This window comes from Gigantopelta aegis, chromosome 4 (assembly GCF_016097555.1).
Source record: "Gigantopelta aegis isolate Gae_Host chromosome 4, Gae_host_genome, whole genome shotgun sequence".
NCBI lineage: Eukaryota > Metazoa > Mollusca > Gastropoda > Neomphalida > Peltospiridae > Gigantopelta > Gigantopelta aegis.
Window position 1 is genome coordinate 109313057 of NC_054702.1, and position 16383 is coordinate 109329439.

General features: G+C 33.7%; 1 protein-coding gene across 1 annotated transcript in view; it reads right to left on the minus strand.

The window, feature by feature from the left end:
* The window catches only part of LOC121370167 (thyroid adenoma-associated protein homolog), a 69261-nt gene that overhangs the window by 46593 nt on the left and 6285 nt on the right, over positions 1–16383 (minus strand). The window contains exons 3-22 of the mRNA XM_041495281.1: positions 14552–14670; positions 13945–14108; positions 13460–13492; positions 12550–12598; positions 11793–11980; positions 11404–11492; positions 10607–10854; positions 10167–10232; positions 9566–9683; positions 8751–8820; positions 8177–8367; positions 7646–7810; positions 6616–6688; positions 6062–6234; positions 5711–5866; positions 4999–5103; positions 2925–3054; positions 2176–2324; positions 1287–1627; positions 587–729 (exon numbers count right to left, since the gene is read on the minus strand). Coding sequence (XP_041351215.1) covers positions 587–729; positions 1287–1627; positions 2176–2324; positions 2925–3054; positions 4999–5103; positions 5711–5866; positions 6062–6234; positions 6616–6688; positions 7646–7810; positions 8177–8367; positions 8751–8820; positions 9566–9683; positions 10167–10232; positions 10607–10854; positions 11404–11492; positions 11793–11980; positions 12550–12598; positions 13460–13492; positions 13945–14108; positions 14552–14670 — 2770 coding nt within the window. The remainder of the gene's footprint in view (positions 1–586; positions 730–1286; positions 1628–2175; positions 2325–2924; positions 3055–4998; positions 5104–5710; positions 5867–6061; positions 6235–6615; positions 6689–7645; positions 7811–8176; positions 8368–8750; positions 8821–9565; positions 9684–10166; positions 10233–10606; positions 10855–11403; positions 11493–11792; positions 11981–12549; positions 12599–13459; positions 13493–13944; positions 14109–14551; positions 14671–16383) is intronic.

Genomic DNA, 16383 nt, shown 5'->3' on the forward strand with positions numbered 1-16383 from the left:
GGACATTGTAATGCTACACACTACGACTGGTACATCAAAGGCCGTGGTATGTGCTATCCTGTCTATGGGATGGTACATATAAAAGATCCCTTGCTGCTAATCGAAAAGAGTAGCCCATGAAGTGGCAACAGCAGGTTTCCTCTCTCTCAATATTTGTGTGGTCCTTAACCATATGTCTGATGCCATATAACTGTAAATAAAATGTGTTGAGTGCGTCGTTAAATAAACCATTTCCTTCCTTGTTTGTAACACTACAATTATGCTTTGTCTATCACATAACTTACCACTATTGCACTTAATACACTTCCAAAATGCAATGTTTTACTAACAAAAATATCCACTGAAAGCTTTCCAGTGTTTAATTCCAGAAGTAATGTTGATGAGTTAATTATTGTTGTAGGATTACATGAATTTTATATGTCAGTATGTTTTTATTTTTCACAAATGTAACAAAAATATAGTTTTAATTTCACCATCCATCAAATGTATGATACCAAAAAGAATGGTAAGATATGTGATATTTATTGAGCAGGAACTCAAATGATTATATGATGATGTCCTACCATGATGATTGAATGTAACTTACCCTGGATAATATCAAGAGGCACGTTGCCCTCTGGTGATGAAGCCTGCACCACAGGGGAGACAACTTTAGACAGGTCTAAACATAGATGGATCAAATCGTCAAATAGTTCTCTCCAAGACACAAGATACTCTGTAGATACAGATCTGTTCAAACAAAATGAGAAAGTATGGATGGCTTTCTTCTTTATACTTCCATTTATTTTTAAAATCCAGCAGTAACCAAACATTATCACTGATTTGAAGGCAAATGGGAAAGGGGTATTCCTACCAAAACATATGGATGTTCAGGATAATATTTAACATTTTTCACATTGAATATCAGCATAATTGATAGCAAAGCTCAGTTCATCAAGATAAATATGGCACCAACATATAACATATACACCACAGATGAGTGAACATACAAATGGGTAATTAATACTGTTTATCCAAGACAGGTTAATGTTAAGGTCAATATAAAATTATGGTAATTTAACCTAAGTTAACACATTCTGTTCTGGGCATACATTATCTTATCTTTATTGTCTGCCGTAAAAATAAAATTTATAATATATAATTTACCAAGTCATGATGGGTTACACAAAAATAAAATACATTAACTTGATTTGTTTTTGTGTAATCCATAAATGATTTATGCCAATTTTTAATTCGTAGAGGCCTTAAATTTGATAAATAAAACACCACAAAATATCTTTTCTCACTTATAGTTAATTTCTGACAGGATGTATCTAATGCAGTGTAGCGTGGGATACATTGGTCCATTAGCGGCAGCTGAAGTGAGGCTACGTCTGGCAACAGACAGTTGCTCTCTAAGCAGCATTAACAGAATAGAGAGCAGTAGGAGGGGAGGGCATCTGTCCATCACTGGATCGTCCCTAGCAAAGAGCCTGGTTGTCAAAGAAGAAGCATATGTTTTCATGACAACGAGGATGGAAGGCTGTTGAAGAAGATACTGGAAGAGGTAGGCTGCAGTGGTGCAATCCTGAGGTTTGTTGCTGGTGGACAACTCCAAAGCTGATTTAAAGAGACTCTCAACCTGAGTCTGTAATTTTAAAAAAATAAATAAGAATTACATAGCATATTTTATCCACCCTCTTTTAATGAAGGAAGAAAAATTGTTTTATTTAACACATTTTAATTATGGTGTTATATTATCAGACCACACAAATAATGAGAGAAGAAACCTGCTGCTGTCTTTATACCATGGCTACTGTAGATTAGCAGCAAGGTATCTTTTATATGTAGCATCCCACAGACAGAATAGTACATACCACAGCCTTTGTTACACCAGTTGTGCAGCACTGGCTGGAATGAGAAATAGCCTAATAGGCTAGTCTGGGGATCGATTCTAGACCAACCACACATCAGGTGAATGTATTTTCACTTTTTAAGAGGGACAACAAAATGTACAATGAAATACACTAAAGTGAGCTATTCGTTTTAGTGCTATTAAAGAAGTATGAAATTAAACAGACACTTTACCATTAATGTAAATTGTTCCAATAAGACAGATGACTGATACTACCTTAAAAACATTATGCTCTACACCTGATAAAAAATAAGAAATAAATATATTAACAAATATATTACTTGATATCCAAATCCATGTTTCATGCAAGCAGACAATATTTTAGATGCAGCCATTTTGTTTTCTTCAAACGTATCCATGAGACAGTCTAGTAGTATCTGTGTGTGACTGTCTCCAAGTTGATACACACACACAAACAAGTGGTCTGTACCTATAATACAACATTTACTATCTATGTACGTCAGTAATCAAATACAAATATGATAAAATATGAAACAATATGAAACAATAAATAATATCGAAACTCCAACTCATATACAATCAGATGTAACAAGGAGTAATTGAAATATTTAACATCTGTACTAGGCCTATTATTCAGTAATTTATTATTTAGTATGACCAATTCAGATATCTACAGGAAAAGCCTTTTTTTCATGTTATGGAATTTACTACAAGTTATTTATTTCTGAGCCGAATGTTTTCCAGAACACTTTTACTTTTCTTCTTACGTCAAACCAAACTGAAATTATTTACAAAAAATATTTTTGTAGAAGGATGGGATGGACTATAATTTTAATTTTAACTATATGGTATGTGTAAAGTATACAGTAAACATTTCTATTCAGGGATGTGTTTAATATGACATGTGATACGTCAAACACATAAAATATTTTTTCACAGAATTAGTCTTAAGACCAAATTAGTATATTAATTATGTTTTTTTAAACAAAATCACAATATGAAGTTTTTATAATTCAGCAATAAAAGCAATGATGAGCTTGATTGTCAGTTTTCTAATCACAAGACTTACAAAGCTTTGACATTTGTTGTGCAGAGTTGACCATAAGTAAGAGAACTCCTAAACATGTTGTCCTACGAGGAAATGCTGATCCAAGGTGTACACTTGTAAACATCAAGTCTTTAAGCCAATGAAGAAAATCCTACAACAAATCAAAGTCAAGGATTAGTTCTTCTTTTAGCCAGTGAAGAGAACCCTAGAACAAATCAAAGTCAAGGATTATTTCATCTTTTACCCAGTGAAGACAACCCTACAACAAATCAAAGTCAAGGATTAGTTCTTCTTTTAGCCAGTGAAGAAAACCCTACAACAAATCAAAGTAAAGGATTAAAAAGAAAGAAAGAAATGTTTTATTTAACAACGCACTCAACACATTTTATATACGGTTATATGGCAGCAGACATATGGCTAAGGACCACACAGATTTTGAGAGAAAACCCGCTGTCGCCACTACATGCTGGATAGCACAAACCATGGCCTTTGTTGAACCAGTTATGGATAACTAGTCGGTGCAAGTGGTTTACCCATTGAGCCTTCAGAGCACTCACTCAGGGTTTGGAATCGGTATCTGGATTAAAAATCCAATGCCTCGACTGGGATCCGAACCCAGTACCTACCAGCCTGTAGACCGATGGCCTACCACGACGCCACCGAGGCCGGTAAGTAAAGCATCAGTTCTTCTTTTACCCAGTGAAGAAAACACTACAACAAATCAAAGTAAAGGATTATTTCATCTTTTAGCCAGTGAAGAAAACCCTACAACAAATCAAAGTAAAGGATTATTTCATCTTTTAGCCAGTGAAGAAAACACTACAACAAATCAAAGTAAAGGATTATTTCATCTTTTAGCCAGTGAAGAAAACACTACAACAAATCAAAGTAAAGGATTATTTCATCTTTTAGCCAGTGAAGAAAACACTACAACAAATCAAAGTAAAGGATTATTTCATCTTTTAGCCAGTGAAGAAAACACTACAACAAATCAAAGTCAAGGATTATTTCATCTTTTAGCCAGTGAAGAAAACACTACAACAAATCAAAGTAAAGGATTATTTCATCTTTTAGCCAGTGAAGAAAACACTACAACAAATCAAAGTCAAGGATTATTTCTTAACTTAAAACCTCAGCATATGTTTAAACTTTGATTATTTGTGAAACATATAATTATTTAAATACATAGTCAAGAGAGTGAAAATGGAAACCCAGTGCCGCTATCTTAGGGTAACTGTTACTAAATATCAGCATGGGATGGTTCATATGTACTTTCCCACAGACAGAACAGCAAATACCACAGCTCTTGATATAGCAATCATGAACACTGAATGTAGTGTGGGCGGGACATAGCCCAGTGGCAAAGCACTCACTTGATGCGCAGTCAATCAAGGATTGATCCCCATTGTGGGCCCAGTGGGCTATTTCTCATTCCATCCTGTGCACCATGACTGGTATATTAAAGGCTGTGGTATGTGCTGTCGTGTCTGTGGGATGGTGGATATAAAAGATCCCTTGCTACTAATGGAACAATGTAGCAGGTTTCCTCTCTAAGATTTTATGTCTAAATTACCAAATGTTTGACATGCACTAGTTGATGATTAATAAATCAATATGCTCTAGTGGTGTCATTAAACAAAACACACTTTTAACTGAATGAAATGGTGAAAAACCAAAAGGGTTCACCAATGATGACCCAGTCACCTCAGGTGTGCACTCTACCACTAAGCTACAGACCACACATAGTTGTACCACAAAAACAGAGAGCCTAATATTTGATCTAAAGTCAAACTGCCAACCAGTGATAAAAATAAGGTAAAAATTTCACTAGTCTACCAGAAAAGTACATCTAGAAATCCACTCGTCTGCCAATATTTTCACTTATCCAAATAAAAGGATGATGTTTTTAACTGCTCAAAATTAAACTGCACTGAGAATTGTTACTTGTCAATAGGGTAACAATTGAGGTCAAATTTGTTTGTCCAAGTACATTTATCCTTGACAGGACAAACGAACAAGTGCTTATTTTGAATGCTGTCAAGTATTAGAGTATTTCATCTATATATATATGTAAAAGTATGGATGTATCAGTCACCTGATAAACAGCCATGTTAGTAGCTGCTTCATCACATTTTGTTTCATCTCCTCTCTTTACATGTCGTGCCAAAGTTTGCCAACTTTCCTTCAATCTATGAAACAGCTAAAACGTAAAAAAAAAAACCCCATAAATATAACAAAAGTAAAATAAAATAATTTGGTGACTACAATTAAATGTTCTTTCTGGATATTTCATATTTATATTTATACAAGACATTAGTTCAACATTTTAAAGAGACATGCAGGTTACAATCTTAAATGTTATATAAATCGTTGAAAAGGAAATGGAAGGAAATGTTGTATTTAATGACGCACTCAACACATTTTATTTATGGTTATATGGCATCGGACGATGGTTAAGGACCACATAGATAGTGAGAGAGGAAACCCGCTGTCGCCACTTCATGGACTACTACTTTTGATTAGCAGCAAGGGATCTTTTATATGCACCATCCCACACAGGATAACACATACCACGACCTTTGATATACCAGTCATGGGTGAGAAATAGCCCAATGGGCCCACCGACGGGGATCGATCTCACACCGACCACGCATCAAGCGAACGCTGTACCACTGGGCTACGTTCACCCCCTCTTTGAAAAGATGAAAAGAATTTGTATTCTTAATTAAATTCTGTTAATTTATAATAATAGTAAGATTGTTATATATGTGTTCACTTGGCAATGGAACAAAATGTATAATACATGCCTTCTGAACATAAGAAAGCAAATGTTGTCTGAAAGCAGGTGATTGGTTGTTCAGATTGAAAGGAAGGAAGTACTGCACCAAATCAAACTCCAGCTCACTGATTGGTTCAGTAGTTTTGTTGTTTTCACAAAGAAGAGCAAATGCATCCAAACGAACCTGCAATATGAAAAATATCAGCCACTAAGTAATTAAAAGAAAATACTTGATGCTTTTTCATTTAAACAGATTTTTTTTAGAATATATAAGAAAAAGAATACTATACTCGCATCTAGATAATGTTTATCTTCCAACCAGCTTTTATTCATTAGATACATTTTAAAACAACTTGTAAAATAAAAGGTTTCAAATGACCTGGTCATCCACGGAGGTGAGAGCAAACTTCAAAACATCTATTCTGACCAACCCATACCAGAGAGTCGTTTCCCCTGACTCGGAGCTCTCCACTGAGTGATGTAGCTGCCCCAGACAGCGAGCTCGCCTCAAACATGTTATCAAGGCATATGTCTGACTTCTGGATGGACTCACTGAAACATTGCAATTAAAGGAAATCACAAATAAAACAGCACCTACATTTAGATCTATTTAAATGTATTATTAAATTAAATTTGAAAAAAACTAACCAAGTGCAATTTACATGTCTCAACTAGGGACAGAACAAATCCCAGATATTTAGTGCTTGTTTATAGACAGTACAAACCAAACTAGTAGAAATGTAGTTGTTACCAATATGACATTTGTCTACATGCTTAATATATATGATTTGACATTTCTATAAGAAAATATTCAGTGAACTACCCATTGTGTTATTTTGGCTCTCAATATATATATTAGTTAGATGTGACAATTTAACATGCATGAAACACAAAAATAATACAGAATTGTATTCAACATGTAAAACTGTATACCTGTTACAGTGAGCTGCTTGATTATATATGGCAACACAGTCTTGCTGGTTTTCAGCAGTTTTGGCAATACATACTACAAAACAAAATGGAGAAAAATCATTTCCCATGTTCTTATTACACTTTTTGCACTGAACCAGTAAATAAATACACTATTTAAATAAATACACTATTTTAATAAATACACTATTTTAATAAATACACTATTTTAATAAATTTTGTATTAACATAACTAGGTATTGACATGTTCTTTGATCTTGTAACAATTTAATTTAATAGATGTACATTAAAAATAACATCACGTGACAAAGTGATATCCAGTTTTAGTGTTCAAATAAAAAGGTATAATTAAGTACCTCTGACACTGGACTCAAAATATTTCTGAATGATTAATGTTTTAAGATAAGTGCTGGATATGATCAAATGTTTGACATAAAATCAATTATATACATATAGATACAAAAGCACAAATTATTATTTTCATTCATGCTGCTTTTTAATTAAATACTAACCATTTTTGGGAGAAAAATCAGGTTGCGAAACCAAATTTATTATTCTTAAATTTGGTTAATTGATGAGAAAGTACATTTACATAGACTTCGAAAGATGCCTGTAACTGGGGCGAGGTGGGTAAAAATAGCAAAACATGGCTTCATTAAGTGATGTGTGCGTGTATGTTTGAAGGCGATTGCCCAAATATGCTTTTAAAGACTGCCTGTCCATCTACACTCATTACAACTATGAAAAGAAAAGAACACTTTTAACACTTAATGATGACATAATGATGTATTGTCAAACGTTTCATAGTTGAGAATTCACCACTGTACATGCTTTGAGAGGAAAACAAGTTGTGATTCTATTCTCTTTTGTGTGACAATGAATTAGGGCAGGGTGGGAATAAACAGGGACAGACTACAACAAACATGGTAGGATGGCAGAGCTACAACAAACATGGTAGGGGGCAGCAAACAGGGCAGGGTGGCACTAAATGGGGGTGTATAATAAAAAAGGTAAGACATTAAGCACTGGTTACCTCTATAATGGTAGTTTTCTGAGGTCTGTGGTCCCCACAGAGGGCGCTGATAACCGGCTGACACCACAACGTCAGCCATTTTGTCTCACAGTCGGGATCACTGGTCTTGGGTGACGTGCATTCAGCTTGATGACTTCGACACAGTCGGTCGTACAAATCGCTAGCCTAGAAAGTAACAGTGATTTCATGTAAAGCAACCATGAAAATTAACCATGGCAATGGCAATCGAAAATGACTTAGAGAATGTCGCAGTGTTTTCCTTAGACAGGAAAAATTATATCTTGACAGTTGATATATAAAGTTTAAAGAATTTAAGCGTAAATTTAAAGAAAAAGACAGGAATTGTGATGTTCAAACATTCTGGGCCGAATTTCCGAAGCTTGTTTTCTTAAACGAAAGTGTTTAATCATTGTAAATGTATGTAGTTACACGTGTAAGACATAAATAGCCTTTGTAAATTCTGCTCTCTATTTCTAACTTATAACAAGTCTACAAGGTACTAAAGAGACAATATTTAAAACCTAAATATACCTGACTGGCAGACATCTGTTCTTTAAGCTGCTCAATTAACTCAGTGGCAATCAAGGGCCGTAACTCCAACAGCCCACTCACTGTGAGAATGGTGACCATGGAGGCAAGCGCTCCATATTTGCCTTTGTTACTCCAGTTGACATTGAGCAATTCTCTCGTTACACTCTGGATAAATGTGTCAGTCTTGGCATCTGAAATCATTAAAAATCAATGACACACAAACAAACAGTACAGAAGACCCTCAACTCCAAGGCAACAAATATCTGGTAATGATTAACAATAAACCCAGTTCATTGTTTACCAACCGTTATTGCTAACATATGCAATATTTGGTGTAGAGAATAATCAAGATTTTTATAGTTGCAAAATGTCGGCTAAGTATTTTACCAATCAGTAAAAAAAATCTGGAACACTGCATAAACATACATCAATAATTTGTAAAAAAACAAAAAACATTATATATGTTGAATTTCAGTCTAAAAGAATTTTCAATTCAAGAAAATATTTATATAAAGAACCACGCAAACACATTTAAATTAATTAAAACTAATTTAAAAAAAAAAAATGTATAAACCTGTTTGTGATGCTAAAATGTGGATCTTGATGGAACTTTCAAAAGTATTCTTTGCATTCTGCCGAATTACCTGAAACAAGATAAGAACACCCCATTAAAAATACTCAGATCACAAAACACAACAGTACAGCACGCCTAGTATCATTCCTCATAGTAAATCAAATACCACACCGGGTGATGATTACAAAACACAATAGTACAGCACGCCTAGTATCATTCCTCATAGTAAATCAAATCCCACACCGGGTGATGATTACAAAACACAATAGTACAGCAACGCCTAGTATCATTCCTCGTAGTAAATCAAATACCACACCGGGTGATGATTACAAAACACAATAGTACAGCACAGCTAGTATCATTCCTCGTAGTAAATCAAATACCACACCGGGTGATGATTACAAAACACAATAGTACAGCACGCCTAGTATCATTCCTCATAGTAAATCAAATACCACACCGGGTGATGATTACAAAACACAATAGTACAGCAACGCCTAGTATCATTCCTCGTAGTAAATCAAATCCCACACCGGGTGATGATTACAAAACACAATAGTACAGCATGGCTAGTATCATCCCTCATAGTAAATCAAATCCCACACCGGGTGATGATTACAAAACACAATAGTACAGCATGCCTAGTATCATTCCTCGTAGTAAATCAAATACTACACCGGGTGATTATTACAAAACACAACAGTACAGCACGTCTAGTATCATTCCTCGTAGTAAATCAAATACCACACTGGGTGATCATTACAAAAAACTAATAGTAATACAAATAAAATAAAAGATCACAGCATTTTGCTTACATCAATCTGATCATCCCAGGCTGTCCAGATATACTGCAGGATCTCTTTAACGATGGAGCCCTTGCCAGAGAGTGAGCGATGTAAGTGGCAAGGAACACACTTACATTCCAATCCTGTACTACAAAAACAGAAAGAAAATCAACTATGAAAAATCTGTAAAGCATGCAAGGCACTGATCTGTTGTAACTTTGTTGTTAATTCTGTTTAGTGTTTAAACTGGATTCTATTATCTTGATAGTCACCACCCATGGAATTACATAAAACAGCAACACAAGATGTCTGTAAATAATCCCAGTAAATAGTGTTTGGTTATAAATGCTTGGATTGACCAAACTGATATGTGATTTAAAAAAATAAATGTTTATGTCTTCCAGCAATCTTAGTATTGCACTACTTTTGTAAGTACTGTCACAGAAAAATTGGAACATACATGGCCAGTCACAGAAAGACATTTGACCTAAACATAATGCTGCCAATATCTTAAGATTGTAATAAATGATTTGACAGAAAAAAGTATGATCGTACTGAAATAAATGATGACTATGATAGCGTGTATGGCAGGAAAGACAAGGCCAAAAGAAAGACACTGAGACAGACTCACCACATTCTGCTAGTCCATAGAGCCATCGTCTTGGCCAGCAGTACTTTGCTAGATGTATCTGAACACCTGTAGAAAACAAACACAACATTGCAAACTTACATTTCCAACTAGCAGTTATATCTGTCATACAATTACGTGTTTGGCATGTACTTCTAACAGAAAATTGCATCATTATGGAAGATGAATAATTGTAAGGATGAAAGAAAATGAAATATATATACTTCAAACTTCAAATTAGTAATACTGTTAGTAGTAATATGAACTGTGGTTTAGTTGTAGATTTACGATCACGTGCAAATTGGTTCCTAGCTTATAATACGTAATTTATATGCTCACTTCAAGCTTAAATTTATTATAAAACAATTTATCTAACAGTTATTGTCATATATTATTGGCATATTGTAACTAACCTAATTATACAAATTATTTCAGAATTGTACCTTTTGCTGAATGTCAAAAGCTGGTCTAGGAAAACAGAAATCAGGTTTGGCTTTCCTGGAGTAATTTCCACCATTAATTCTGGCAGGTCCAATTTAGCAATGAAACCGAATATCAAACACAGTTGTGAAACCAGTGACAGATTGGCAACTTCTAATTTGGTGATGTCACCGACAGCCAGCCAGTCAGGAAGAGTGTAAGGAGCCAAGTCATGTGAAGGGTTAATATGTGGGAACATCACACTCATAAGCTGTAAAATATCAAAGATAAAAAGTAAATAATATAACAAGTTATGAAACTCACCAAAATGAGTCCATTACAAACACAATGTAAGCAGTATTCTGACATATTTTTAACACATTTACTAATAATATTAAACAGTTACTATTTATTAAAAAAAAAAAAAAAAAAAAGATATTGAAGAGACTAGAAAAGAATTGTACACAAATAAAGGCAATATATTAGTTACAAGACATTGTTTTAATTTTTGTGACTGCACAAATCAATCATGTTTCTTCTGATTAAAATTATTATGATTAATCTTCATATTTCAGTTTCAATATTAAAAATATTCATAATATTTTGTGTTTTAGGTGATGTATATTATCAATTCAGACAAACTTTTGTAAAATGCTGTAGATAAAGTAGGTGACACCAGGATTTACCCTGCCTCTTTACTTTTAACCATAAGTTATTTGCAAAGAACATACGGCTGAGAACCTATAACAACTTAAAATACTGATAAGTCAAAGGTCAAAGGTAAAGAGCAGCAGTAAAAAATATAGTGACCAAAACACACCAAGTGAGGCACATTGTCAGCCACAGTTAATTTCAGCAACAATGCAATGTTCATCGCACAACCACAGCGGCAATCAGTTAAAAAGTCATCTACAAAAACAGCAAAATAAATGGGTAAAAATTTATACTATTAGAACATGCACAAAAGAAAACATATCAAACTTTTAATAAATATTTTTTAAAATTAGAATATGTAACAAAACTTGCCAATGAAAGATGCAGATACTGTAAAATAAAGATCCAGAATAATCTTTTCATAAAATATTTCATTACATAAAAATAATTAAACAAACCAGAAATAATATAGTAGCATAACAAAAAACAAACTAAATCTAGAAAATCTATACCAAGTATATTTTGAAAAGTAAAGTATATAAGCAGAAAGACTACCTTTCACAAGTATAAAAACATCACTCTCCAAATACTGCATGATCATTTCATGCAACTCGTGACTTTCCTGCTCACTACATGTCTTTGTTGTCATAGCAACATACTTCTGCAGAAGGCGATTTGATGACTGGATGGTAACCAGGCAGTGGTGCATTATTTCGTTCATCTGTACTGGGGATAATGTTTCACTGAAAAAACAATTTAATTCTAAATTTAAAATAAATCACATGTGTGAGTTAAAAAACAAGTACACCTACATGGGGGAAAAAAGGAGTGAGTTTTATCACATCTCAAGATCTTAAAACACTTTTTAAACATTTACATTATAAGTTATCTTGTTGTTCTACAGCACCTAGAAATAACTGTGATATACTATATATATGTTCTGTTTCTCGAGTCATTAGTACATTAAATATTTACTATCACTGAAGACGTAGAATATTAAAAAGTCATGGAGTTTCAATTATTTATTAAGATTTCTTTCTTTTTTAAATCACTGTAATAATAAAAAAATCTTGATAAACTCTTAACCAGTCTCAAAATAAAGTTTGAAGTCAAAAATGGTTGTTAACCTTTACCTTTGAATCATACATTTCAAACTACCAATTCAGATGATATGCTGTATACAATTTTAGAAAATACTAAAAAAATAAAATTCTTTATGACTAAATGTTGGAATGTGTATAACATAGACATGTTAATAAATACCTGCAGAATTAAGACTATAGGAGTTTAATAACTGCTATCTGTTGTATACCTGTAAATGTGTAGAATGCTGGAGAGACTGTGTGCCAAAAACTGTAAAACTGAAATATTAATCATAACGAATTCATTAAATGTTAATGTATATATATATAAAATATGAACACTAAGTATAAAATACTAATACAATTTATTTAAGGTAAAGGTATAAGACAATGCCTAAAAATTAATTAATTGTAGATACATGTAGTTACAGGAGCACTTTTCATCATCATAATTTAGAAAGAGATTGTTATACGAGCTTGTGTGACATACTGATTTTCCAAAACCAGAAGTAAGATCGAGGGTAATACGTGAATCCTTACACAAGTTTAGTAAAATCAGTACGATTGACACATGTGTAATAATTTCTTTATTATCCACATTATCTAAAATAGTACTTTTATGAATAACAAGCTTGGACCATGTCGTCATTTTCCAAAATGATGTCATTATGATAACCGTTTACACTGGGGAAGCTGCATTAAGTTATGATGTCGCTTCACAAAATTACATCATTCATTGTGCACGTGAAATCATGATACACATGGGTCAAACTGGTTATATTTCCCTGAATATCTTGAACTATGTGGATAATAATAACAAATATCAAAGTATGAACAACCTAATAAAACCCAAATTCAATCAGAATATGATGAAAAACTGTCGCCATGTAGAAACAATGTGAAACCATTATTATCACAATGAATGCAATAAATGATTGATTAATTATCTTGTTTTTCACAGAATCAAATCAACCTAAAATCTGATCAAAAACAGATTAGAGACAAAATAAAACAAATCAAGCTCCCACCTCTCTCTCTCTCCAAAAAACATCAAAAACAAAAACATTATGAGATAACGTCATATATGCTACATGATTAATAAGACAAGATTCAGTAGACTTCTAGTGATGGAAATACTACCTCTAAGAGCTACAGATCCAAGACATTCTTCACCTGCAACAAACAAAAACGTTGACCGTAAGAAAGTTGAAATTATTATTATTACTTAAGTACTAATATGTTAAATAAACTAAAGCCATGATTATACACAGTACCTATTACTCATAATAGTCTACCATTTTAATATTATTTAAAATATATAAACAATATAACAAACAAATAAAAACATACTACATAAAATAACAGATTATCTTTAAGACAAAAAACTATTCTAGGTGGGACAAATTTTTTATCCATTTAATTTTAAAAAGTCAGTATTCAAACTTATTAAATATATATATGCTGTCCATTATACAGTCATGTTTGAAAGATATTAAACTTAAAATCTTGGTGTTTTGGGTATCAGGCTGTGATATACTATAATCACTTGATGACTCAGAATCAGTGTAAAACTTCAGCTAATTTAGCAGTATCTACAAAGTACCCTGTGTAAAGAGAGAACTGACCTGTCGGGAAATTGTCCATCAGAGCAGAGATTGTGTCGACTCTACATCTGAGAAGAGAAATATTGCTCATGTCGCTATTTGGCAGGTCCAGCTGTTGAAGTAACTGGTGCTGGAGACAACCTTTCAGTGTTGATTTATTAGTGCTTGTAAGGCTCTCAATATAGCTGAAACATAAATGTCTTTATTACAGACAAGACAAGACATTTATGCAGTTATAAATATATCTGAAATATCAGTGTTTTGTGTTTCAGTTATGGTGATTGTAACTGAACAATTTCAATAAAAACTAATACATATTTTTTTTTGCAATAAGAATTGGAAACATTGCTATGTCAGTGATTCATTTTATTTCACAATGGACAACCGCAGTCAGCACCAACGAGTTTACAGCAAATAATTAGATCAAACAATCAGTGCTACAATCTGTGATAATGTCATAACAATGTTGATAGTTTGGGAGGTCTAGAAAACATTTTGTTTTAAAGTTAACAAAAAACAGGTGCAATGTTTATATTGACATAATATAAACTGATTAATTTAGCTTCAAAAAAGGTAATTTTTAAAAAGGTTGTAAAGATACTTTTGATGTATTACCCAAGGTACTTACCTTATCAAAACACGTCTAACAGGATTTTTCTGCTTACATTTGAAGTAGATGCTGGTAATGAATTCACAAACTACAGGGTCGCTCAGATGTTTTTCATCTGTCTTAATCTCAGCTAATGCCTGTTGTTACAAAACATAAAAAAGAATACTAAAAGAATAACATTTTTACCAGATCTTATACTATAGTAGTCTAACATGGGCCCCCACACCTTAAAACTTCTTAACACTGGCATCTATTTAATGAACTCTAAACGATGTTTTAGGCAGCTCGTGGATACAGTTTAAAGTTTATTTTGTTTAACGACCACCACTAGAGCACATTGATTTATTAATCATCGGCTACTGGATGTCAAACATTTGGTAATTCTGACATATAGTCTCAGAGTGAAAACCTGCTCAGGGCTTCTAGAATTTTTATAAAATCCACTAGCCATGGGATCACTGATTAAAAACATTTACTAGCAACGATTAAAAATTCACTAGCCCCACTTTACGTAAGTTAATACAATTTTACTAAATAATGGAAAAATCAGATATGTCACCGTAAAAGGTTATTAACACTAACATTGGGGGTGGGGGCAGGATATTCATATTTACAAAATAGACTTAACTGTAACATTTGACCAAAAAACATTTCACTAGCCGTCTGGCATGGTAATAGTAGTTATTTACTAGCCCAACATTGGATATCACTAGCCATGGGAGTGGGCCAGGGGCTACCATAATCTAGAAGACCTGACTGCTACATTTTTCAATTAGTACCAAGGGATCTTTTATATGTACCATTCCAGACAGGATAGCCTTTGAAATGAGAAACAGCCCAATAGGCCCACCAATGAGGACTGATCCCAGACCAATCGTGCATCAAGTGGGCGCTTAACCACTGGGCTATGTCCCGCCTTCATGGATACAGTTATTTGTTGGTTAATACAGTCCATATTTACATCACATGATGGACTTTAATTAAACCACTGGGCTATGTCCCGCCCTCATGGATACAGTTATTTGTTGGTTAATACAGTCCATATTTACATCACGTGATGGACTTTAATTAAACCACTGGGCTATGTCCCGCCCTCATGGATACAGTTATTTGTTGGTTAATACAGTCCATATTTACATCACGTGATGGACTTTAATTTAACCACTGGGCTATGTCCCGCCCGCATGGATACAGTTATTTGTTGGTTAATACAGTCCATATTTACATCACGTGGTAGACTTCAATTTAACCACTGGCTATGTCCCGCCCTCATGGATACAGTTATTTGTTGGTTAATACAGTCCATATTTACATCACGTGATGGACTTCAATTTAACCACTGGCTATGTCCTGCCCTCATGGATACAGTTATTTGTTGGTTAATACAGTCCATATTTACATCACGTGATGGACTTTAATTAAACCACTGGGCTATGTCCCGCCCTCATGGATACAGTTATTTGTTGGTTAATACAGTCCATATTTACATCACGTGATGGACTTTAATTTAACCACTGGGCTATGTCCCGCCCTCATGGATACAGTTATTTGTTGGTTAATACAGTCCATATTTACATCACGTGATAGACTTTAATTAAACCACTGGCTATGTCCCGCCCTCATGGATACAGTTATTTGTTGGTTAATACAGTCCATATTTACATCACGTGATGGACTTTAATTAAACCACTGGGCTATGTCCCGCCCTCATGGATACAGTTATTTGTTGGTTAATACAGTCCATATTTACATCACGTGATGGACTTTAATTAAACCACTGGGCTATGTGCCGCCCTCATGGATACAGTTATTTGTTGGTTAATACAGTCCATATTTACATCACGTGATGG